This window comes from Cydia pomonella, chromosome 19, assembly GCF_033807575.1.
Source record: "Cydia pomonella isolate Wapato2018A chromosome 19, ilCydPomo1, whole genome shotgun sequence".
Lineage (NCBI taxonomy): Eukaryota > Metazoa > Arthropoda > Insecta > Lepidoptera > Tortricidae > Cydia > Cydia pomonella.
In genome coordinates, this window is record NC_084721.1 from 9,025,330 (window position 1) to 9,052,277 (window position 26,948).

At 40.2% G+C, this 26,948-nt stretch overlaps 2 protein-coding genes across 5 annotated transcripts in view; one reads left to right on the plus strand and one right to left on the minus strand.

The window, feature by feature from the left end:
* Positions 1 to 11,938, plus strand: part of LOC133528630 (uncharacterized) — a 318,208-nt gene extending 306,270 nt beyond the window's left edge. For all 3 annotated transcript variants that reach the window (XM_061866077.1, XM_061866078.1, XM_061866079.1), the window contains 7 exons: positions 9 to 245; positions 933 to 1,134; positions 3,407 to 3,592; positions 5,896 to 6,134; positions 6,707 to 6,826; positions 6,911 to 6,990; positions 7,780 to 11,938. In XM_061866077.1, the coding sequence (XP_061722061.1) occupies positions 9 to 245; positions 933 to 1,134; positions 3,407 to 3,592; positions 5,896 to 6,134; positions 6,707 to 6,826; positions 6,911 to 6,990; positions 7,780 to 7,948 (1,233 nt within the window). In that variant the 3' untranslated portion in view covers positions 7,949 to 11,938. The remainder of the gene's footprint in view (positions 1 to 8; positions 246 to 932; positions 1,135 to 3,406; positions 3,593 to 5,895; positions 6,135 to 6,706; positions 6,827 to 6,910; positions 6,991 to 7,779) is intronic.
* Positions 11,939 to 12,759: 821 nt separating this feature from the next.
* On the minus strand, positions 12,760 to 26,912 carry LOC133528632 (dolichyl-diphosphooligosaccharide--protein glycosyltransferase subunit STT3B). Of its 2 annotated transcripts, XM_061866082.1 has the most exons (15): positions 26,601 to 26,912; positions 26,302 to 26,520; positions 25,847 to 26,090; positions 24,699 to 24,897; positions 22,877 to 23,048; positions 22,400 to 22,578; positions 21,494 to 21,678; positions 20,040 to 20,230; positions 19,450 to 19,552; positions 19,123 to 19,365; positions 18,940 to 19,037; positions 17,640 to 18,620; positions 17,263 to 17,347; positions 16,461 to 16,490; positions 12,760 to 15,628 (listed from the first exon to the last, which is right to left on the minus strand). In XM_061866082.1, exons 1-15 carry the CDS (start codon positions 26,780 to 26,782, stop codon positions 15,551 to 15,553), a joined length of 3,189 nt encoding a protein of 1,062 aa, XP_061722066.1. In that variant the 5' UTR covers positions 26,783 to 26,912; the 3' UTR covers positions 12,760 to 15,550. The 2 variants fall into 2 exon arrangements, with proteins under 2 accessions (XP_061722066.1, XP_061722067.1); XM_061866083.1 differs by lacking the exon at positions 16,461 to 16,490.
* Positions 26,913 to 26,948: the final 36 nt, after the last annotated feature.

A 26,948-nucleotide genomic window follows, 5' to 3' on the forward strand; every position in this document is an offset into this window, starting at 1 on the left:
TCTTTTAGGTGGAAGAAGCTCTAGAGGAAGTATTACCTGAAGAATGTAGATCGCTTGATGCGTACTCTTTGGAACCATCACCTATGCCACCCCGTATTATGCTCAATTCTGAAGACCCGCTCTTATCGAGTAGTCCGCGGGACTTCTCGAATCAAAGACCTCCGCGTCGATATAGTCGCCTGCCATCAACATCATCTTTAACAAACGCCGTTCATCAGTGGCAGCATGAAGCCAGTTCTCTTCAGGTAATTTAATAAAATATACAACATACTCGTATGTATCTATTCACTCTTGTCATGGATCTTTTAAAACAAACCTTCCGTTATCATTAACTATTAATTGATATGGTACGCTTACAGCCATGCATTGTTGTAGCATGATTTTCCCGCAATGTAAAGATCATGTTTGTAAGATCAAGTGGTGTGCATCTGTTTTCTTTTATTTTCTTATTTTTACAAGCTTTTATTTAACTTGCCCTGTCAATATGTATGTATGTTAATTTTTTAGTGTGGGTCAAATCATGAAAGCTAAATTTGACCCACTTTCCGATTTCGGATTGAGCTGAAATTTGGCATACATATGTAAATCGAATCATAATGCAATAGTATGATGACATGGAGCTGATCTGATGATGAATAGGTGGCCATTGGAACTTTGTAATAGAACAACGCAAACTAATTGTGTTTGAGGTCGTTAGAATTGTCTGAGCATTAGTTGCCCGTGGAAAGAAAAGTACAGTCAGCGATAAAAGCTTGTAGAAAATGGTTTTTTTTCCAAAAACTTATTTAATAATGGACTATAACCGCGCGCGTCAGTTGACGTCTTTGGCGGTCAAAGGATTAAAGAAGATGTAATATGGTAGTGTTCTAATATATTCGCTTTTTTATCTATAAGAAAATAGCCAATTACTTACACAATCAATGTATTTCCAGGTTTGCATAGAAGGCCAGACAGTGCCCGCCGTGTTCCTAAGCCCGAGCAGCGTGCCCGCGTCGCCGCAGCGTCGCAAGCGTCGCGCGTCGCCCGCGGGCCCGTACCGCACCCGCATGCGGCGACATCTCAGCCACTACACCCCGCAGCCACTCCTGCCGCCGGACAGAGAAGGCCCTGGGCTTTTTGTAGAACTTACAGCTGGTAAATTATCCGTATTAACACATTAATTTTAGCACACTGTGCACTAGTCTTAATGATCTCGCTTCAGCTGAAGCGTAAGCGTAACTATATTTGGACCTTGTATGTTCGGGAAGATAGATAGACTCATTGGATATTGAATTTTCATTTCAATTTTAAATTGGCTTTTAATTTTTGCACTGCCTAAATGGAACTATAAGTTAGTTTAACATTTATTGCTGGACGTCGCTACGCTAGCTATTACGCCGCCCTCGCTGTAGCACGTCCGTAGTAGTCCACTATATAGAATTGTACAGTTCAACTGAAAAATCAATATTGTACTCGCAAATTCAGTCCGTGTCCCTTCTCCGTTTATATTTTCTAGTCAAATATTGTTAGTTCCAATCCGATCGGTTTATCTTAGTTTGACATTGGTGTATGAATATACTATTGAAGTATAAACGGTATTACTCCGTAATTACAAAACATATCTAAATTATAAAACTAGCAACATTAGTGTAAGCCATGCTCATGCCACGCCATGTTCATGTTTATGTTTATTTAACCTCCCGCGGCCCTTCGCTACGGTCGCTAGCATTAGGTGTAGGTATGAGCTGCGATCAAATTTCTGAGCCATCTGCTTTTTGACATTTTACGTCCCATGTGTATCGTGTACCTTTACTCATATAACATAAGAATATATTTGCTGTCTTTTCAGAATTATACCCTTGGTGGTAATTTCACATAAGTATTTTCTGTATCCAATAAAATACTTTCGGAAAACGTAGATCTAATAAAATAAATTTATCAGATATCACTTTAAAAAAATATAACCTGTGACTTTTGAGTCCAACCACAAATACTACTTTTAACTCGCCCGAAACCCTGTCAGAATAAACCAAAAAACACCATAAATTAAAAATATCCTTCAACCATATCCTTCGATTGGGTTTGACATAAGGCACTTCTCTCAAATCTTCCCTCATATGGGCTTCCTAAGGGGTTGTGCACATGGTTCGCTAGCTTTCTATCGGGGCGTCGCATTTCAGTCGTCACTGACGGAATATGCTCGGATTATAAGCCCATAAACGCTGGCGTACCCCAAGGATCTGTACTATCGCCTACCCTGTTCCTTTTGCATATCAATGATATATTATTAACTAATAATATTCATTGCCATGCCTGCATGGCGATAGCTGCTACACAGGTCCTGCAAACGCCTCCCCGAGCAGGTATCGGAGTGTAGGATGCGACTTGTGTCTGAAATCGAGACGTCCCTTGAACAGATCTCCGAATAGGGTAAACGTAATCTCATCCAGTTCAACCTCAGTAAGACACAAGTCTGCGCGTTTTCCGCTAATAAAACCCCATTTGCCACGGCGCCAAAGTTTCAGGGCATTCCTCTTACCATCGCTAAAAGTATCGGGATACTTGGGATACGAACGAAGTCAAGTTTCAAAGTCATCTGGAACATAACGCCAAACTGGTCTCCTAGAAGCTTGGAGTGCTTAACAGAGCCAAACAGTACTTCATACCGGGTCACCGTCTTTTGTTATATAGAGCGCAGGTTCAACCTCATATGGAGTACTGCTCTCATCTTTTGTCTGGCGCTCCACAATACCAGCTCCTTCATCTTGAATCCATCCAACGGCAGGCAGTACGTACTGTCGGCGATCCCAAACTTACTGACAGCTTAGAACCTCTTAGCCTTCGGAGAGACGTTGGCTCTCTTTGCATGTTCTACCGTCTGTACATTGGGGAATGCTCCGAAGAACTTTATGAATCGGTGCCATCGTCACGTTTTATCACCGTACCTCCCGCCAAAGCTCATCCTCACTTACTTAGATATATGGCACACCAAAAATAAGCGGGCATCTCGCTCGTTTCTTCCTACAACGTGCAGAATGTGGACTGAGTTGCCTCCTGAGGTATTTCCTTTGCGCTAGGACATTGGATTCTTCAAGAAGCGGGTATTTAGTGTTCTCAAGGGGTTGACAACGCTTAAGTGGCTCCTATGATGTTGCTTATGTTATGTCCATGGCGGCTCGTGTGCTCGTTTGCTGACTATACAAAAAACACACAACAACAAAAAAACTAAATAATTAATAGCCACTGACCCTAGAGGCTATTAATTATATATTTATTAAGACCAGCTCGGACAGATGTTTGTCACAACACCGTGTCATGTAGTGTTGAAATAGCTGAATAGTAGCGTTTGAAACGACACTGTGTCATGTCGTACTGAAACAGCTGAGCAGCAGCGTTTGATATTACAGTCATATTCTCCACGTTTCAGGTCTTCCGAGTATGGAAACCGACATGTTAACGCAACTGGAGGAGCCCCAGCAGCCGATGATCAACATTGGACAGGACCATCAAGCGGATATACCGGAGATGTGCAACGACCGGATAGACCTCCATCGAGCTTCGGAGCAACTGTTGTGGGATCCCGGCATCAATGACGCTCTTGATGACAATGAAGGTAAAGATCACTCTCATACATTTGGTTGTAGGTAAGGAGTTATTTATATTCTAATTCAGATGTTCATTGTCAGATAACTAATGTTGTCCTTAGCCACCAGGCGGACGGCAGTCGTGCACGTACCTAATAGGAATAGCATAATAATGAACGAGTCATAAACGAGCATTTAAAATGGCTAGGAACAAGTGCAACCAGATGGTAAGAGCAGCTAAACGGAAACACATTCATGACAACATTGCCATGTCATCCCCTGCCGAAACATGGAAATTTTTAAAATCCATTGGTGTGGCCAAGTCTAACAATTTTTCTAATAACTTTTCTTTTGCAACTTCTTCGTTTTCATTAAATGACTTAAACGTGCACTTTGCCAAGCCTTCTTCACTAGATCCCGCCACTAAAGTTCACAGTATTTCACATATCAATGCCTTGCCCTGTATTTCTAATAAAACTTTCTCTTTCACCCCGGTCACAGATGATGAAACTCGCAAGGTATTAACGTCTGTTAAATCCAACGCTGTAGGTCATGATGAGTTAAGTAGGACGATGATTTTGGGCATTTTAGAATGTATCCTCCCGGTTATAACCTATGTTATTAACCTTTCAATGTCTTCTGGGGTTTTTCCTTCGTTATGGCGTAATGCCCATGTCATTCCATTACCTAAAGTTTCCAATCCCAGTTCACTTAAAGATTTTCGTCCCATTTCAGTTCTACCCTTTTTGTCAAAAATCTTGGAAGCCACAGTTCATAAACAGTTATCTCACCACATATTCTCTAATCAATTGCTATCACCTCTTCAGTCCGGATTTCGTCGTGGCCACAGCACTTCTACCGCCTTGCTCAAAGTGGTCGAAGACGTGAGGATCGGTATGGACTCTTCGCTGCTTACAGTGTTGGTTCTAATCGACTTCTCTAACGCGTTTAATGCGGTAGATCACGATTTACTTTTGGCTTCTCTTAAGAATGTGAACATTTCATCATCTGTGGCTGAATGGTTTGCTTCCTATCTCCGGGACCGTCATCAGTTAGTTCGGGCTGACAGATCTTCTTCGGACTGGTGTGAACTCCAATCTGGGGTTCCACAGGGTGGCATTCTATCCCCACTGCTTTTCTCCATTTTTATTAACCTCATTACCGCTAAGATTAAATGCTCCTACCATTTGTATGCCGACGACTTGCAGCTATACACTCAAGCAAGCACCGATGATTTGGATCGAGCTATTGCTGATTTGAACGCTGATCTTAACTTCATATCTACCTGGTCACGTTGTTATGGCATTGCAGTGAACCCCACCAAATGTCAGGCCATCATACTTGGTAGTGCGCGCTTGCTGTCTTTGACGGACACGAAGTACTTAGCCCCTATCCAGTATGAGCAAGTAGATATACCTTTTGTGCCGCAAGTGAAGAACCTGGGGTTGATCATCGATAGTGGGCTGACCTGGGATCCTCAGGTGTCTGACGTTTGTCGTAGAGTGACCAATACTCTAAGAGCACTTTATCGGTTCAAACATTTTCTCCCGACCTGCACCAAGACTCTTCTTGTCCAAGCCCTCGTTCTGCCCATCCTGGATTATGCTGATGTGTGTTACAGCAATCTCTCACAAGCTTACCTAACCAAGTTCGATCGGTTACTTAACAACTGCATCCGGTTTGTCTTTGGACTCCGAAAATACGACCATATCTCTGCTTATCGCAAAAAACTTAACTGGTTCCCTATTCGTGAACGTCGATCCTTGCGTATTCTCTGCACTTTGTTTACAATTTTATTTAATCCTTCAGCCCCTGATTACCTTCGTTCCAAATTCAAATTTGTTACTCCGCGCCCCGGCACCGATCTCCGAACCTCCCGTAGCCTTCAACTTATTGTCCCTCGACATCGTACAGGTTTCATGTCGAATTCCTTCAACATTCAGGCAATCCGGCTGTGGAATGATCTTCCTCTCTCTATGAGACAAGCCCAGAACAAATTCTCCTTCAAGCGCATGTTGCGCAAGCATCTGTTTGACAAGGTTCAAAGGTCGTCCTCATGATGTTTCACAATGGGTATATATTTATATATGTATGTATTTATATTTATGTATCATATTATTTATGTACGTATAATTTTATATAGGTAATATTGTGATATTTTTTTTTGTCATTTTACTCTGTATTCTGACCCTGCACCAATTATGATCTTTCGGTTTGGCTCATGGTTGACTGGTAGAGAATGCCTTCTGGCATTAAGTCCGCCATTTGTACTCTTCATGTATTGTGCAATAAAGTTTAAATAAATAAATAAATAAATAAATAAACATTCCAGTCCGCATGTTTATGGAGCTGGCGATGTGCGCGGCCATGCCGGTGGGCGGGCACACTCGCGAGTTCGCGCTGCAAGTGCTGGGCGAGTGCGGCGGCGACGTGCGCGCCGCCACGCTGCGCCTCATGTCGCGCCCCGCCGCGCCCGCGCAGCACGAGTCACGCTGGGCGCCCGATGAGGTCGAGGCCTTCCTCGCCGGCCTGCGTCACTACGATAAGGACTTCTTCAGGATTTCCCAGCTGGTAAGTCATATATTTATTCCACCTAGGTACTGTACGCGCCAAGCGACAGTAAAATTGTTACGAGTATCTAATTGAAAACATAATTTATTAGGATTATTTACCGGAGGTAATCCTCTACGAAAAGACCGTAGCCTACATCACATAAGATTAATTGCTACTGCTACGGCGTAGCTTCTTACCACATTCACCGCTAAGCTACGGTTGTAGCGCTACGTGGTAGCCGACGGGCTTCCCGGAGCCCGATTCCGATTTAACATTTTTTTATGATTTTGGGCTGGATTTGATACGACCTTCGCTCACGCTGATCGGTACATGCGAAATGAAGCCATGAGAATGGTGAGTCGTGCGTAAGATGCGCGCCAATAACCACGTCGATCGGCACGTAGGTTGTAACAAAACAAAAGAAAATGCGTCGTAGAGGCGAAATGACAACGAGTAATTAGCGCTGAATAGCTCAACTTTTTTACTATTTGAAAATAAAATGCTGTATTTCTTCTTCAAACCACTTTAGTATATTTGAGGTAGGTATTTGTAGGAGATCACGCATAAAGTCACATATTTATCACTTTCAGATAAGGACCAAAGACTCGAAGCAGTGCGTACAGTTTTACTATTTCTGGAAGAAAGTTACCAAAGACTACAAGATGCTGTACTTGAGAAGCTGGAACATGGAACAGCAGTTGTCTACACAAGTAAGCAACGCCAAAGTCGCGTCCCAATTAGTGTTCAGTGGGTGAGGAGTGAAGTTTGTGTTAACGTGCGAGTTGTCCGCGCAGGGTCCGCCGCCGGCCGCGAGCGCCGCCGCGTCGCCCACGCCCTTCGAGGGCGAGGAGTTCCCGTGCAAGATCTGCGGGAAGTAAGTCCATGCCGGAGCCGATACCGCCACCGCTTCCATGTGACGTCGATACTGAATACGCGCAAACGCAATTTACGTGGAACGTAATTTCTTCACTTTTCGCCTCGAACGTATTTAAGACGTTTTATAAAGTTTCGTACTCAAACGACTGAACCGACCTGTGCCCTATTCGATCGGTTCGAGATCTTTGTTTAGGTTTCACCTAAATTGCCTTTTGTGCACGAGTTAAGAATTTAATCAATAGTTTTTAAAACTGTGTAGTTAACTAACTTGGTGAATGAAAATGTTATGTTAGTTAATTTATAGCCGAGCCCGGCGGACGTGGGGACCCCCGGGCCGGCCTCTTGCGGTGTTATCGATGTTGGTTACATGCATGTCGAATTAATGTTTGCATAACTTCAACATTATATATACATATAATTGTTTATTATACCTATAGTACTTTTAATTGTTTAGTCTTACGTATATTCCGAAAGATATAACATCGATCTTTGTAAATATCAAATGATGAATGTATTTTTATTAAATAATATAAAAAATACCTACAGAATGTATGTCCATCGCGTAGGAAAATATAGCACATAAATACATATTTTATTTATCTTAATAAAGTTAGGTATTATATTTGAGAAGCTTTCGTGTATTAACAGTGTATGTATATAAGTTATTGTGTAAGACTAACGCTTCCGGCTTTGCTTTCCCGCACTACCGCTTCATGTTTTTGTTTTTTACTATTTTTTCTCTCATCTTCTGTTGCCGTCTCTAATAGTGTACCCTGTTATGTTTCAGAGTATTTAACAAAGTAAAAAGTCGTAGCGCACACATGAAGTCGCACCGGCCACTCGACGCCGAGCCGAAACGGCCCAAACTCGAAAAGCCTTATGAAAAGGTCGAGCGATCCGACGAGCGGCACGCGACTGCTGATTACCAATGCAAACCGCCCGCGCACTCTCAGTAACCGACCCTTGTCTCTCCCGGCGACTAACTCGCGCTCGGCCTCGCGCCCCGCGCGGCGCTCAGAGTCCGTGCTCTCTGCCGATGCCGATACCGATACCGATACCGGCCACCAGCCGCCAGCGGTGCCATATGCCGCGAGGCAGCCTCGCGCGCCCCGAGGACAAAATGCTGAATTGTTTAAGCATTTATTATAATTATTACAAATTAAATAGAATTATAGATAAATTAAAAAGTGATCTAGTTGAGAGCGACGTAGTGGCTAGTAGCTAGAGAAGAGTTAGCTTGGGTAAACTGAACGATTAGCTTAATAAAACTATTAATTATTCGAAATTCTCGTATTGCTAAGCTTGAAGAGATCGCAGAAAGATATTTTGTATAACGATTGATACATAGATAGATAGTTCTTCATAAAGTTTTTATAAGACACTACGACTTCTAAATGTGACTTTGCAAGTGTGATGTTGTACATAGAGATATAACAGCTCGGCGCGGACGCCGCTAGGACCGGCGCCGCCGAGCTCTATTTGAATGATATTGGAACTGTAAAAGTATTACAACTTGAGTGTGATACTAATAGTGTAGTAACTACACTACCTCGTCTTACTCGACCATTTCATTTCATTGCGAGCTCAGCTCATTAAATTACGTTTGCTTGTTTGCTCATCTCGTTGTTATGTATTCTTAGTCATTCGTTTAAGTTTTGTTCTAGTCGTGTTAGACATCACTAAGCGCACTTAAGTCTCACACCACTCAGGTTTAGACGACGATAAGAGAACTGTATCAAATCAGCATCCGTGTCGATACTCATTGCCCAACTTGGACCAATATTCACATTTTTGATAATATTTTAAAAATGTGAATATGTGTCTTGTAGGGGGGTGTGCACATGTAGAGGAGAGATCGCAGGCGCTAGGCCTCGTAGCCGTTCGGCCTCACCGCGCGCCTCGTATCTCTGTTCATTCCACTTGCTTGTTCACTGAAGAAAACAAAATAATGGAGGGATACTAATATTTTTTTACACAAATATTATTAAAATGCTCAAATGTTCTATATTTTATGTTGGTAACTTATTGAATAGTTCCTTATTGATTGTTCTAAATATGGTATTATTTAATATTTGAATAGTTAATTTTTGATTGTAGTTAATATTTTCTATAAATTAATGTAATGTAATTCTATATTATACGTGTAGATCCGTGTTGTGATATGTATTGTTGTTTCAGAGATCTGTACTGTATCGTTTGAAGGAATGTACAAATCGGGCAATAATGTGGTTGCTCAAGCCTACTCTATGTACCGAATCGATGTTTGTCCACTCGTAGGTCCGCGGCCCGCGACCCGCGACGGCTCCTCTTACTAACGTAATATTTTGCGGTTGTGACCTTCTCGATCGACTTACTGTTGTCTTCCGAAAGTACTTTTAACAACCGACTCAATATTAATTTTGGGGCAATATTCCTTATAAAAGACATGTTAATACCTTCGAATTATTTATGGATATTATTAACACTTCACTGTTTAGATTAACATTTAACATTACGGAGTAAATGAAAGGCGTATAACGCTAACAGTATTATGATTATAACTCGATTCTTGGAAATAATTTATTGTGGGATTAGTCCCGAAACGAACTTGAGATGTAAATTTATTCTTCTGAAAGTTTACTGGATATTCGTTTTCCTTCCATGAGTACCTGAAGTGGCCAGAGGGCGCCTCGAAGAGTTTCTTTATCTGCGCGGTGTAGGTGTAGCCGCTGCATTAGCTGTAATCGTCGCGAGCGGCACGCGCGCGCGTCTTGGCAGGCTGTATTACATTATACTGCATCACATACTCGTGATCATTTGGTTGTGTAAACGAATCAGCTCGTAATTGGGCGGTTGTATGCTCTCACTTACGTTCTGTAATGTATGCCAAACATTTGCCAAAACTATTTGTGACTAGACTAAATAAGTATGCCAAATTTAGATTAATTATATGCCTAGGACAGTGTTGAATGATCAACATAGAATTGCATCAGAGAATTGTTGTTTTAGACTAAGGCGAGGCTTTAAGTAAAACCCCAGATGTAAATGAATAAATACTTCGATATCGCTATGAATATACGCCGGTTATTTTATAATAGCGAGAGGATTCAATTATTCATGAATAGTGCTATCGGATAGAACAGAGTACGCTACGAAATATTCTTTATTTGTCGGCATTCAGAGTATTATTTTCATAAAACAAATTAACTCTTAAAACTTGCTATTATGTAAATAATTAATATTTTTCAAATTAAATTTATCGTACCGGAGATAGGTCTACTACATAAAATTACAATTTATTGAAGACAAAGTCCCTCCAAAGATAATTTAACAATACTCTTAGCTATTAAGACTGAAAGGTACTCTCTAGTAAGAAGTCTATGCGTTCATTTCACAAAAATATAAGATTATATTCTATGTCCTACGTTTATTATGATTTATTACCGTTAGTACATCATCGCCGAGTCACTAACCCATTCCATGTGCAACTCGTCATACTAGTCAGGGTGTAGCTTTACATTACGTACCCGGAGATACGCCGTCGCGGCCACGGCAGGAGCCGCGCGCTGTATTCTGTACGTACTCAAGTATTCAAACAAACTTCGCTAAGTCTACTTTAGATTAAATTATAAGGACGATAATTGAACTATATTATTTCAACTTAAATATAGAAGTGCCTTACGATTTTATTTTAGTATAATAATTATTTTTGTTTTCTGTTATTTTTTAAACAGACACAAAGAATAAGCACTGGAAATTTGCATTTATTTGTACGATCCACCTCCACCCTGCGCATGCAGGGTGCCAGGCGGGTGGGTCGGTTTTGTTTCATCTTTACTAACAAATCCTTATCGGTTTATCGAAAATATATTCTAGAAACTAAATTTAAATATTAATAAACACAGGCCTAGGAAGGAACGTTTGAAAGACATGCCGACCCTGTCTAGCGATTTCCACCGAGCCTCTTAGTATTAGCTGCATCAGGCATAGTAGCAATGAAGTAAAACAATAATGATGTCAAGTCAATTTCGTGAAGTGTAGCTTAGATGAAGAAATATGCACCTAATTATACATGACACTACTGCACAGCAACAACGGACAGACGAAACAGCGCTCGCGCTCAACTACCAAATGTTTTAGTGTCACTAAATGTTTTCATAGTTTAATGGACTCCTACAATGTATAATCGCTTAGTAATTGTTCTTTCTGACTACTTGTTTTCTATGGTCCCAAATGCGGTACGCGTTGTAAATGTATTTCAGTATTTGTGTCAAAAACAAAAAAAAAAAGTGAAATGTTACTATAGTAAATATTTTATAAGTCTAAATGAATATATATTCTTCTAATTTTGTATCGAATAAAGAGTGTAAGGCTCGCGGCGGCGCGCATACCGGCACGCTGGCGACACCGTCTCGCGGTGATGCCTCGACGTGTCGGCCGCGCCGCCGCGCCGTGCTCCATAATACGTACCCGTGTAACATATATTACCGTAGGGGAACCCACGTGCCAACTGCACGATAATTGATATTACACTCTGTGTTGTGATTTTGAACGTTCTGTAAATTACAAAAGTCTTTGAACTACTATTTAACATTTGTAGACACGTTTTTAGATTAGCACAATTCTTCGCGTAGTCACTTAGGTCGTTAACCTTTATTAAGCATTTAGATTAAATAGGTATTCGAGAAAATGTAAGTGTACTACGTATAACTAGATTCATTGTTATATTCAATCAATGTGATGATCGTAACGTAAAGAACAACGATGAGTAAGCTCCAGCCCTGTCCCTCCCTGCTGAGCGACTTTTCACAATTTCGCATATCCTTGAAACAATAAGTAATAAAATAAAATTCTATTATATATATATTGATAAATTTATTAGGGTAACTAATTTTTTAAGACAATGAACTATTAAGTGATCTTTTAGATTGTCTTTATTAATAAATATATGGTGAAGGTTTTGTCAATTTGTTTTTATTCTTGATATCCCAGACATATTACCCATTTATTTGTCCGTAAAGATGACGCAACATGCAAAGCTAAGATTCATGTACAGGTCGATTCACGCTAGCAAAAATGAAATGAAGGAAACATACAAAGTGACACCTGTATCGGTATACAGTCAAAGCCACCATTTCATTGGTTGTGATACACACATAGTCTTTGACCGTAATATGATAAGATTCATATACTAGCCGTGTCTTATCCAACCTCGACATTGACAGAATCATCAACACCTTGATGGAGCCATAACATAACACGAAAAATTGATTGATTGATACACACATAGATATTTTCATTTACTCATTAATTTCATTCGTGCCAGCATTTGTGAATCGAATGTGGCCTGTTTAGGCCCTCTTTAGTTGACAGTAAGGAATCCATGCTACATCAACAAGCTAGACGTTCGGTACTCTTCACTGTCCCAGACATATCATCTTTAAACTTAAGTTATTGTCGAGCAGGTGAAAGCAGGGTCATCTATTGGCATTTACATGGCGAGCACTCGTTCGACCCTTACCTTCGGTTCGATTCGATTCCTTTGGCTCGATTCGTTTACCTTACTTCCAACGAGTCAGGAAAGTGTCTAAATTCTGACGTCGAGCATCAAAATTAGAATACTTTTTATCTAAAAAACCGTCGTCTACAACGATTTTTGGAGAATATTACAACAGGTCAGCTCTTAAATCATTAAAAAGCGAATTATTCAAAATCGGAAAAAATAACAAGAAAAAAAGAGTGGTAATGGCGGAGGTCTTGGCAGGAAAATAAGCAGTGAAACAAGAAATCGTCTCCATCAGTTTATTAAAAACATAGTAGAGCACTAGATATATCTCCTACAGATCGATAAAACTCTGTCACAGTACGAAAACAATAGTGTCGTGCAACAATAAAATCAAAATAACACCTCTCACTTAAGGGCCTCAAAGCAACCATCAAATAAATGATATTGGTAATACAGAAACCAGATTAGAGATTACAAACTTATTGATAACCATAAGTTATTCTTATCATATTCATACTTTGGTAGACAATTAATATGTAGTAACAATAGTTTTTGATAAGTTCAAAAACTTAATTAGAAAGTGTCAAGTTTAGTGCATATAACCGCGACCTGAGTAGTGATAAGTGCTGAAGTGAGGAGTAGCCTAGCAAAACAAAAAAGCATCGCAATCAGGAATAAAACAAGTAGAACACTAATTATAATAAACACTAATTATAATGTAAACTATTTATCGATCATTATAAATATTACAAATGGACGTTCTTAGTAATGACAGACATAAATACATAATTTATTTTGAACTGCTGACGTTCTCACTATAGATCGTTAAGTTTTCAAAGCGTCCGATGTTACATCTCGCTCACACAGTATGTTTATTTAAATTTGAACTCGAAATAAAATTATTCAAATATCGTTAAATAGCCATGCGTACGATGAATGGACGCCTTACGACGACGGTTTTTTTTATATATTTAATTGGTAAAATTTGTGTAATACGAGCAATTCGTACCCCACTCGTATTAAACATCGCTGTATGAGCGAGCTCCTGCCCGAGTCGAGTGCCTTCTGTAGTTTATTATAACTACAGATAATAAAAACAAATAAGATGATCTAAAGATATGTTCACACGTGCACTCATCGGTTAAGATCACTGATCGCCCGCGACACGATGTGATTCAAAGGAGGTTAAAATAACAACACCTCAAACATATTCATACAATAGTCACTTAACAAATATACATACAATGGTACAGGTCTATTCACAAGAGCTGGCACGAATGGAATGAATGAGAGAAAGAAATGTCTGTGTGTATCACATTAACCAATAAAATGGTGGCTCTGACTGTATGCCAATTAGTTTCGTTCATTCCATTCATGGCAGCTTTCGTGAATCGACCTGTATGTATATGGCCAATGGGCTAATTTAACATGGCAGTAGGCGAGTCGAGAGAGGTCGTAGATAATACTCAGAATGAGTATACATCTTCTCACCTCGTTTAGATATCTGGATCCCTCTTTTTCAAGCCGCTGTACAATTAAATTGGACAAAGGAAAAGTTTATATGATAAGATAAAAATCACACAAATTATGTCGTGTCCCACTTGAGTAAATGCAGTTTTAGCACCAAATGCTTTAGAACCTCAAACACATTATACCCATTGTCACCACATCGTGCCCTGAAAACGACATCACCCAGTGCCGAAATCAAATATTAACGAAATATTTAAATATTAAGAAATATTTATCTAATGGACTAAGTAAATATATACTTGGTGTCAGTCAATCATTAGCTACATCAGTGGTAAGCTTTCGTGGCACTTGCCGTAACCGAAATACATCTTCACACGAGGTGTCTTTGGGGTGTAGGTACACTGCGCGAGCTAAATATGTGCTACCGAAAACACGCAGAAACGCCCATCAAAATCCGTGCATGGTATATATTTTATATTATAGAAATGGCAGCCTTCTAAGGCTTTTGCCAGAGTCAGAGTTAGAGAATATCAACAAAATTAATTATACATTATTATCAAAAGGAACTGTGTACTCCCTCTAAGATGGCGGCAGAAGCCCCACGTGTATGGTAAGTCTTCACATCAAGTATGACACGATATACGATAACATTGTCACTGCCAAGGTATAAACTTAATCCTTGTTTTTCTTATCCCATACTTGAACAACAGTTTAACAAAAACCCCCTCATTTGTCCACCTGATGTGTCATTTTAGTACAAAATTGGTACTTAAGTATCGGGAATATAAAAACAATTTAGCGTAGAACGGACTTTAGAAAAACCTCCTGGTGTATTTGGTAACGGCTTTTACTATAGAACCTACATCGAAATCGCGAAAACTTCTGTTTCATACATATCAGCAGATATGTATGAAACAGATGGGTATTACTTACATATTCAGCTCGCGTAGTATCGCCTCAATGCACCCTAACTCTATTTAATAATGTCGCTCACGCAATCCGCAGTACATAAGAAGGAACTATACTAACTAGCCCAGAATGATGCCTAAAAGTAATTCGAGGTAAAGTCTTCAATGTCTTTCCTTCTAATCTCAGTAACAAAATTATTGAATCTACCTATCTATCTCATCTAAAATACAACTAGACCGCCAAACATTATACAATACATTACACATTACATTATTGGTGAACATACTTATTGTCTTTGAAAAAAAGGGAAGGTAGACAAAAATAATGATTACATACATAATATTGAAACCGCTATGAGACAAATATGATCATAGTTTCGAATTCTTAAAACACACAATTTAATTATACCCACATAAGATTTGAGATAGATTGATAACCAAACAGATTCTAAATCTATTAAATATAAAACCGAGCAATTGCGAACTCCGTTATACGTTATCTCATAAAACATAATTATGCAATAAAGCTTTATTGACGTTTTAATAAAGGTGGTTTCGGCATAAGGGCAATTCAAAGATCACTCGGTTCGTTCTGATACGTAAATATTGAAGTTTAAGGGATTGCAAGACGATACAGAGGATGCAAGATTACCACTGATGCGGAGTCACGAGCTCGTGTTGCAGCGAGCGCCACGTCACTCCAGTCGGCTTATCTTCTTGCCCTTCACGACCGTGGGCTTATTCTTTATGATACCTTTTCTTCTTCGTAAAGTCTGTAAGTAAACCTAATGTAAGTCCTCATTTAAATAACGAATAAGCATCAAAACTCTAGCCCTTTGAATGCAACGTACAGATGTAGTGAATAATCCTTACCCATCGTATTTTCTCGGGATCGTTCGTATTTGTCAACCTCAACGCTACTTCAGTCAACCTCAGTACATTTTGTACTGAGACTGACTGAAATAGCATAACAGGTTCGTACGTTTCCGTAAAAAAATGATTAGAGAGGATTATTCACTACATCTGTACAAAAAAAGCTTCTAATAGCTCTTCATGCAATGCGTTACCAGCAAAAGTACACACATATGTTGTCAATAGATTAAGGCATGTACAGATGAATGCTTTACTACTTCTGCCGTTGACTGTATATACAAGGTATACTCTGAACCTCGTACCTTATTCCATTGGAAAACCAGGATGCAGTTATAATTCTCTCGAAAGTATCACATGATTAAATTAAACAACAGTCAACAAATAGTTGTGTGAATATCTAATTTAATTATTCAATAAAAGAACGTCAAGATGAAAGACCGCCTGTTGTTTACCTCTTCTTTATGTGTTGTATTATTTGTACTGTTTCTGTATTGAGGTGTGCAATAAAGTGTATTTGTATTGTATTGTCAAGATGAAGGATGACTAGGCATTCCTAAATCTAACACTTTATACCGGTGTAAAACATAAACAGTAAGCTTTCTATTTCTAAGCCACAAATAAAACATCTAAAATCATCAACAAACACATTGACGAATAAAATAGTACATGCACAGTGATTCAAAATCAGTAACAACACAACAAGGACATCTAAAAAGTAGTACTATACGGTACCGTGTCCGACTCTCCTACTGATAGCGGTTGCTATAACAATAGAAATCGAGCTCAGAATACAATTTAACACTTGATAGGCAACAATTGCGAACGGTAGCATAGCTAATTACTACAGGAAATAATTCGACGAAAATAACAATATTATGTCCATTAAACTTTAATTTAACATTAAGCGTATGCTTCGAGGGGTCTACGGACAAATTGTGATACACAGTAGAAACTAGCGTCCGACCGATTTTTTAGTTTCGGCTAGTTTCGACATAAAAATCATGTTTCGGCTAATGGTTCGGTTTCGGCAAAATAGCCGAACCTTTCGGCCGCGTCGAAACTGTATTTTTGGTGCTGTCCGGACGAAGTTTCAGTTTCGGTATAAAAATCCTGTTCGGCCGAAGAGAACAAAACCAAACCAGTTTCGGCTTCGACAAAAAATCCGGTTTCGGTCGGACACAAGTAAAAACACACTGCCACGTACGGGCTACGGCATATTACTATCGTTGATTGTATAAATATAAATAAAATAAATATTATTGGACATAAAGAAATATTACTTCCACGTCAAGTAATGGATAGGGACTTAAACTATTGACTAGCGTAAAATGTAGTTGTGCTAATGTGACAAAATCACGCATAAACTATAGTTAATTACATAGGTTTAGCTATTGGTCCAGTATTCGCTAAAAACAATTTGGCATCGTATGTCTTGCTAGATTCTGGAGGAATAGCCTCGCTTAAAGCTCAAATTTGTGCTATAAAAATGGGAAATAACGTATTTTAAGGAGATATGAGTTTGAAATGAGCCTACCTTTTTGGATAAACCACTGGATGTTGAAATTGTCCTCTTCGCTAACGGTAGTCGCGGGCGATTGAATTCGTCCGGTTTTTTAACCCTGGAGACAAATAGATAAAAATGCTTAAAAAATCACATTATTACGGCCAACTCTGCGCAGCCCAATTTGACGGATTTATTACTTACTCACCATGAACTGATTTGAGTACTTTACTCATCAGGAATATGACAAATGGATCTTTGAACAGTAAGAAGTACCGGCTACCGGTTTGAATAGGGATAAAAACCGGGAATGCAATTGTAATATCGACTATTATTATTAAGAAATCATACGGTAAAGGTCATTCCCGGTTTCATCCCTATTGACCCCGGGTAACGGCATGTGTGTGTACCTGTATATCCGCACGAGCCAGTGCTCGGTGGTGTAGGCCTCCTCGAGGTAGGTGAGGCGGAAGCCGCGGTGGCCGGGCAGCGCGCCGCGCATCCTGTCGTAGCCCGGCGGGTGCCGCCGCTGTCGACGGCATGTGTGTGTACCTGTATATCCGCACGAGCCAGTGCTCGGTGGTGTAGGCCTCCTCGAGGTAGGTGAGGCGGAAGCCGCGGTGGCCGGGCAGCGCGCCGCGCATCCTGTCGTAGCCCGGCGGGTGCCGCCGCTGTCGACGGCATGTGTGTGTACCTGTATATCCGCACGAGCCAGTGCTCGGTGGTGTAGGCCTCCTCGAGGTAGGTGAGGCGGAAGCCGCGGTGGCCGGGCAGCGCGCCGCGCATCCTGTCGTAGCCCGGCGGGTGCCGCCGCTGTCGACGGCATGTGTGTGTACCTGTATATCCGCACGAGCCAGTGCTCGGTGGTGTAGGCCTCCTCGAGGTAGGTGAGGCGGAAGCCGCGGTGGCCGGGCAGCGCGCCGCGCGTCCTGTCGTAGCCCGGCGGGTGCCGCCGCTGTCGACGGCATGTGTGTGTACCTGTATATCCGCACGAGCCAGTGCTCGGTGGTGTAGGCCTCCTCGAGGTAGGTGAGGCGGAAGCCGCGGTGGCCGGGCAGCGCGCCGCGCATCCTGTCGTAGCCCGGCGGGTGCCGCCGCTGTCGACGGCATGTGTGTGTACCTGTATATCCGCACGAGCCAGTGCTCGGTGGTGTAGGCCTCCTCGAGGTAGGTGAGGCGGAAGCCGCGGTGGCCGGGCAGCGCGCCGCGCGTCCTGTCGTAGCCCGGCGGGTGCCGCCGCTGTCGACGGCATGTGTGTGTACCTGTATATCCGCACGAGCCAGTGCTCGGTGGTGTAGGCCTCCTCGAGGTAGGTGAGGCGGAAGCCGCGGTGGCCGGGCAGCGCGCCGCGCGTCCTGTCGTAGCCCGGCGGGCTGCCGCCACTGTCGTACCTAACAGAACAGACGATAGGTTATATAATCAATTAAAATAGTTCGACCCGGCGGCCTTGAGGCCGGAGAAAGACTGGAAAAAGCAAGCTTCGAAACCTAGCCGTGAAGTTTTCAATCTAACCGTAATTGATGTCTTATCGACTTGAAAGAATAAGGGTTGTCACTCGTTCGACACGACACTATACCACCCTTACAGACCTAAGTAATGTATAAAAACCCTACAAAATGGATTTCAAATAAAATATATTCAAATAAATAGAGGACATTGAGCTTGACTACAGTTTTTAGTTTAGATAGATCTTGTGATTTTAAATCTTACCTATAATATGATAACTTGTACATTAAACAATTTAACATCGTCTTCGATGCTTCTGAATCTATTCGGTATTCGCCTCTCTCTGTAAAATAGTCCGCTTCCTGAAACATTAAAAAACAAAATAAGATACGTTATATATCACCTTGTGTCTATGCCAATAAGGTTGAATATTCGACCAAAACGTACATGAATATCCTTAGGATGCTCTCCTTCTGCGATCCGGACCATCCATATGAACTTGTTGATGTCATCGCCGGAGTAGCCAATAGCGCCGCCAAATATCACAAGAACGTAGTCTACGTCCAGCATGGTCATTATTTCGTAAGCGGCACTTTCATTGCTCGCCATGGCCTTGCCGACCAGCGCGATGTGGGAATTGTTCCACGTGTTGTTATCAACTAGAGTTGTTCTATTTCCCATGCCCGCTATCTAAAAATCGAAATCATAATTATAAACCCTATCCTAAAGAAATAAAGTTGTGTTCAAAGTGTAATTAAATCAAGTAATAAATACCTGATAACCATAATCCCACCAAGACATGACTCTCGCGTCTTCAGCGGTGTTCTGTGATAGCCACCCGTAAGCTTCGCGGAAGTCGTCCAAGATTTTACGAGACCTTAAATGAAGTAATAGTAAGTTAATTACTTTGAATCAAGCTACGAGTACTTAGGCTTATGATGGCCTGTTCTTCAGCTTACGTGCTTTAAAATTTTTATGTTTTTTAAAGTGTGAATGGGTTTAAATTTTACGTCCATGTTCGCCAGTACCATAGAGAAAACAGCAAGTTTATTTCAAATAATAATAATATTAACGGGCCATTTTAGACGCAAATACCTCTTTAAAAAAGAACGACCAAATAAATGCCTTAATAGCCTACAACATTTTATGCAGCAATTCAGTAAAATAATTATACATATATGACAAAGACAGTGTTTCCAGTAAGTATGCTAATGAAGTAGATACCTAGTACTATATACGAGTCGCTTTTCATAATCAAGTTTGGTGGTGCTCCACATGTTTTAATACATACTTAACATCAGTGCTAGTAAATGTGTGGTGACCAAATTAAGAAACTAAGATAACCAATTATAAAAATAAAATACCCGTCGTTCCCGTAGCTGGCCAGCACAATGCTAGGGCTGGAGTAGGCGTTGGACGTGGCCCAGGTGCAGTGCACGGAGAAGAGCATGAGCAGGATCATGAACGAGATCAGCGTGCCGGAGCGCACGTTCATGCCGAGCCCGGTGTCGGCCGGGGGAGAGGGCTCCAGCGTTCGCTTTTTCAGCTTGCCCGCCTGTTCAGCAAATAAAAAAAAGTTACAATAATAACATAAAACAGTTTGGCTACTAACATCAAACTCGGCAAAACCACTAACGAACAGATAGACGGACATGTCGAAGCTATAAGGAATACCTAAAAACTATATGAAGTCTAACTAAGAAGCTATGAAGCGTGTTTATTTTAAGGGGAATCCCCCTTAACAACGTATTCAAATGGCTATAACATCATAAGCAAGTTTTTACGAAAAATTAGAGTATAGAAACCACTCCGAGCTGACTAATTCAGTGTGACACGGCAGGGAAACAAAATAAAGTAGATATTTTAATAACTTTCCTTTCTTAAAAGTATAAAAGTTAAAGCGCTTAATCATGGGAATAGAAGAAGCTAGCCATTTATACCACTTAACGTATAATATGTGGCAAGCGGAACATATTTGCAATCACACACTATCAGAAAAACTGAAACTTGATTGAAATTGTAATAAAACACCGTAATATCAGGAAAATGATCTTGTGATTTGATTTACTCCATGTCAATAAGTACTTTATACATGCTGATTAGCTTCTCATAAACTAGGCCAACTACATGCATTTTCCAACAAACAGACCATGAATATTAAATTACTGCTAATGTGTAATATGTTACAAATAGAAACCTTACTTCAATAAGAACATGGTGTACTTTTCAATATTAAAGACCATAAAGCAATTTTCACGCTCCATCATTATATGTCGATTTAGTATTTATTGGCAAAATAACATAACCTGCCTTGTCAAGTAATAATAAAAGTCATAAACCAATATGTTATATTTGATACAACTGTAAAAAACCTATATAAAAACATGTGTCGCATTTTAGAATTACCTAGTATTATACACTCATTCTCTATTATTATGCAAGGCTCACCTATACACTCATTCTCCATTATTTTCGTTTCCACATTCCGTTACGTGCCGTTGAAACCGTAGGGTAATCATGAAGTTCAATGGGTGATTCGAGAATAGCTGGTAACTTCTAGATAGATTATTCTCTGTATCTCTTTCGTTAACAGCAAACGACATCGTTTGCATTCTATAACTCCGACTTCGATATCACTTACGATTCTTCCGATCATAGCGGGCAAGAAAGAGATCGCTTCATACAATAACAACAATTCGGGCAACATAATTCGCGATCAACATCTTCCGCTGTCAAACATTTGTCCGTGAGAATGATGTACCTAGTATTCTTACTTCAGCTATGCAACAGCGCAATGGTGCTCAAAGTAGAAACATACCTTATCGTAGAGGTTCTTCTCATCCGAGTCGGAGGGCGCGACGGGCAGGTCTTCCTCACGTAATATGAGGTCCATTAGGATGGAGAAGGCGATGCCGGCCAGCACGCACACGACGGGCGTCAGGGTCAACATCAGTCGCACCATGACTCCGGCGAAGTATACCGCGCTAAGGGCGTATAGCGCCACTGGAAATTACCGCTAATTATAAAAACAGTGCCGTATGTTATAGAAAGGGGCTCAGGTAGTTTGACCACCGGAAAACTTATAAAAGTGATACTCTCAAAGTTAGGAAAATTATGAATAGCAAAGGTGTGTCAGCAATTGGGTTGAATCACTTTCAACGATTTTTAAGTTAATACTCACCATGATTAACTGAACTTAAAATATAATTAAATGTAACTAAAATTGATTGATATGATTGTGGTAATGAAATGACGACTCATTACATACTGTAGAAACTGATTGATCGAGTAATAAATTAAGCTGTTAAATCAAATTAGTTTCTCATTCCTAAAGTCCGTGTAAGATAAACATGGACTGACTTTGCAGTGGGAATATGTGAGGGTGCCACTACAAACAACATAAAGGTCATATTTTATAAGAATTTAACTTTTACGGTGGAACATTTCAAACTCGATAGCCGGGTCCACACAGAGCGAGCATACGCGCGCGGCAATTTCCTCACGCACAAACCAGCCAGTGTAGATGTGCCTCGGCCGAGGCGGCGCGTGCGTTTTCCTCGCCCGAGCGCGCCGCCTCGACCGAGGCACGTCTACACTGGCGGGTTTGTGCGTGAGAAAATTGCCTCGCACGTACGTGCTCGCTCGCTCGCTCTGTGTGGACCCGCCTGATCAATTACAAGTGTGTGCAGAGTTAAGTTGGTCTGAATATCAAAAATTTACTCACCAAACACTCTCTCATCGTTGACATTCTTGATGCAATACCACAGGCCCACCGGGAAGGTGCACACCAGCACGTGGAGGTCGAAGAAGAATGAAGTCCAAGTGGTCGGCTGGTGCTCGGACACGGACGCAATGATCGGGATGTGGATCTTGGCGTAGCCTGTGTCCCATAGCGAGTAGAACCTACGTCACACACATACATTATAAAATAGCAATTTGGAGACTAAGAAGCAACAATTATAAAAAATGTTTCATGATAAATAGATAAACGAACGCATATGCAGATCTGGACTCATATCGCACAAACTATGAGAATAAACTTGCACTAACCACAATTGACAGACTCACATACAATACAATTTTTTGAATATTTTGACGGTGACGGACGGTTCGGTGCAACCGATCCTTAGTCCAAACAACAATAGTTAGCAAAAAGCAGTAACGAGTTAAGTGATAGGGAGGTAAAAACCTTCCTTCTTACCGTCCACTCCACGGAGCAATAACGCCCATGTAGGTCAACGCCACGACGGCCAAGAACACGAGCGCGGCGGCAACCAGTCCACCGACTATCAGCAGCTGCTTAAATTGGCCCTTGGGACTCAGCATGTGCAGATATTTGAGGGCGCCGACCGCCATCATGAGGGCGAACACACCTACAAATTAACAGCTATCATAGAAACAGGTGAGACGCCGCTATAGCGATTTTGTACGCACGTTGCGAGGTGCCCTCATTCTGGACAGACATTTTCCATTCCCTCCAATTTATCTAAGATATTGATGCTGCCAATTCGTGGCATTGTCAAGAAAAAATATTACATGAATTACGGACAGTTTATCCAGTATATCGTTCGTTTGGCTTATATCTTCAGCAATTAAACTAACTATGGTCTCTGAAGAAATTTGTTTTTTTTTTTATAATATAGGAGGCAAACGAGCAGACGAAACGCCAGATAGTAAGCGACTACCACAGAGGTTGTAAGTGCGTTACCGGTTTTAAGATGGCTCTCAACTTTATCCTGGTCTACTAGTCCAAGTTTAGTATCGTTTTCGTAAAATATGAAGACATAAACTTTTTTTAAATTCCTGATCACACTTAAATCCCTGAACCACTTTAGTTATAAATTTGTATAGAGATAGTTTGAGTCCCGGGTAAGAACTTAGAATAGTTTTTATCTCAAAAATCATTCCTTAAGGGAGTGAAAAGGGAGATGTAAATTTGTATAGGGAATCAGTAACTCCTGAACCGATTTAGATGAAATTTAGTATAGATTTCCTCCCGCGGACGCTTCAGCAGAATGAGCTTCCTGCCGAGGTTTTCCCGAGGGTCTACAGTATCGAGTTCTTCAAAAAGGCGACGCGCATGTAACACCTCTAGAGTTGCACGCGTCCATAGGCTATGGTGACTGATTAACATCAGGCGGGCCGTATGATTGTTTTGCACCGTCGTGGTAGGTATAAAAAGATAGTTTGAGTCCCGAGGAAGAACATAGGATACCTAAGTTTAATCCCAAAAAAAATCCCTTAAAAGTGAAAAGGGAGGTATAGGAAGTATTTGTATAGGAAATCAATAACCGGTGAATCGGTTTAGATCAAATCTACATTTTTGATTTAGTTGAAAATACCAAACTTGACTTAGAACCTAAACTTAAACAATTATTAACCTCAGAAGTCGCCCTGAAACCCTATTTTAAATTAGAGTCCAATTTAATGCATCACTCATAGTAATATCAGTTACGCATTCAACACACATTTTACTATAACATACATAATAGCATGCTCAAGGCCATAAAACAATAAGCATATACAATAGTTAAACAGATGGTTGTATATGTAGATGAGTTACTTATGCTGTAACAAGCATTTATGGCAGCCAATTTCGCATAACGCACATACAATGCTGTGATAAGGATAAAATGGTAGTTTGAACAACCATAACCATTAAATTTAAGGAACCTTCCTTATCATGGCCGCAATATAAACATGCATACTTATTCTTCTTAAAAAAAACCATAACTTTAAAATTCAGTTCTTTTTTGGTTACACATTATCTATTATCAGGACAGTTAACACATACTTTAACAATGTCCAATATACTGGACATAACTAAATTTTGACCATCTTTTTGTAATTTTTCCTAACCAGTATCATTACTACAATGCACTGGAGCAGAGTCAGTGGATGAATATGATAAGTCCTACACCACAATAGAAGGCAACTTGAAAAAGAAGAATCAATACTACTATTGAACGAGGAGATTTGAACTCATGGCTTTCTGTTGATTTAAGGATTAATAGAAATCTTACCTGAAGCAGCCATATGTTCACTAGTCCGTATAGGCTGGAAGCCAACAAACGGGATCTGCATAGACATCAGCAGGCCCACTATGTAGAATACAGAGTAGCTCACAAACAGCCTCTGCGAGAACCGGCCCATTATGAGCAGCACAAACACATGCAGGGGGATCAGGTTGATGATGAACACATAGCCACCCCATGCTGATACCTGTAATAAAATGCTTAATGTAAACTTGTGTGATTTTATTTTTTACAGAATACATAGTTTTTTACAGAATACATAAGTTATTGTATGTATCTTTCTTTTAAGACTCTTGTAGCATGTTACATGCCTCTTGTCACTGGCAAAAGTGTCTTGCATTGGAAACATGTCAACATATTACTCATATAGTATTGACAGGGCTATGAGAATATTTTATTATATTGTTAAATAGTATTTATCATATTCTTATTTATTTTTATATTTGCATGAAGACACAGTAGGTTACTTTTGAAAATAAGATGATTATTGTGAATATGTGATAAGAGCTTGTACTTAAGACAAGTATTTATACAACAAAACAAATACTTAAAAATACCAGCAAAATACATAAAATATAATTACTTATAAATACTTAAGTTTTTTTTTTTGTGTCTGTTGCTCCTTTTGTGAAACTGAATGACTGAATGTGTGTAAAATACATAGGTATATTTATGCTCTTATTCTAAATGAATTGTACAATTCTTATGGGAATAAAGAATCTTTAAACTGGTAACATACCAAGACATTATGTCATTAATATTTACTACATAAAATTCAATTACCAATTGCAAAACTTAATTAAGGTATCATGTAAACTACATGTGTTATTCCCAAGTTGCCCCCACACTAGGCAGCTCTGTCTCAGAACTTGATTGGTTAATTGTTTCCTCTTACATGTCTTCCAATTTACATGTCTCAATTGGAGTATTGAGAATCAAATAGGTCATAACTCCCATTGGACTCTTGTATGTAAGTCCATAATTATGAATTTAGTGGAAGTAGCATGTGTGTTGAGTTGATGCCCTTGTTGGTTTTATTGATTAGACCAATTAGAAGAATAAATTAAAGGTTCATATAAATTATAAACTCATCTGCATTTTTCATAAATTAATATCATCTATAAGACCCAACTTACCATGTAAAAGTAAGAAAGAGCAGTGCAGATAGACCAAAAAATAGAACCACTCTTCACACTCTTAAGCCATAGATAATAAGTGAACTGCAGAGCAAAGATAGCAATTCCTTCATTGTCATAACTGCCAGCTACGGACCGGCTGCTGTAGCCGGGGATGACAGCTATGAAGCAGGCAGCAAACAGACCCGCTCCACGGGACCATAGCTCGGATGTTAGCAGATATGTTGCTATGGCTGTCAGACCACTGTTGAAAATAATTTACAGTATAGAATTAGACACTTATATAATAATAGTTCAATAAGAGTTCCATTTTTTTGTACACTGAAAAGGTATAGAATATCTAATCAGAAAATAATTACATGGATTTAACAAAAAGTACAAGGAAATAAGCTATAGAAGGATTTAGACTTATTTGCTAATGAAATAAAATAACATAAGTAAATAAGAAAACATACCTGAAAACCGGAGCTAGAAATACACAAATATCTCTTATATGTATTGGAATATTCAATGTGTGCAGTATCCAGTGTATGGTCCCTGAAGTGATCATAAGGCCCGGGTACACGGTACCGCCGACAATACGCCCCAAGGGGTACCATGCTCGTTCGTCAAACCAATTCAAAAAGTTGTAAAACCCGTGCTGTACCATATAAGCGGTAGATCGGTAGTTGAACCTAGAACACGTACATCGTTTAGAACGAAGGGAGAGGGCGGGACACAGAATAGATTACAAATCAAATTAACTCTATCTTACCATGGGTCAAACTCGTGAATAATACTCTCAAACCGTATAACAGCGAAAAGCCGAGAAGCGAACCCGGCCAACCAAGCCAACGTGAGAACCGTAACAGTGATAAGCGTACTGAGACCGGTCGTGTTATTAAACAACCCCTTGTTGGGGCCGTTGGCCGGCTTCACGGAGCTTGCGACCGGCATCTTTTTATCGTAAAACACCGCAAAGTATTATAGAAATGTTTTTTCATACATTAGTTCCAGCAATTCGATTTTGTGAAAAATTGACTTTCAGCCGAGCCCGACTGACACGACACGTCTCTCTTTAAAAAGTTGCCAGAAAAAAAAAACTATGGATGCGTTCAGGAGG

Coding starts and splice junctions, on each gene's coding strand:
- LOC133528632 (XM_061866082.1), bottom strand. CDS start 26,782: ATGCCGGTCGCAAGCTCCGTGAAGCCGGCCAACGGCCCCAACAAGGGG. Junction 19,553..20,039: donor GCCAGCTACGGGAACGACGG/GTATTTTATTTT, acceptor ACTTCATTTAAG/GTCTCGTAAAATCTTGGACG. Junction 16,491..17,262: donor CCAGTGGTTTATCCAAAAAG/GTAGGCTCATTT, acceptor CTATTGTTATAG/CAACCGCTATCAGTAGGAGA.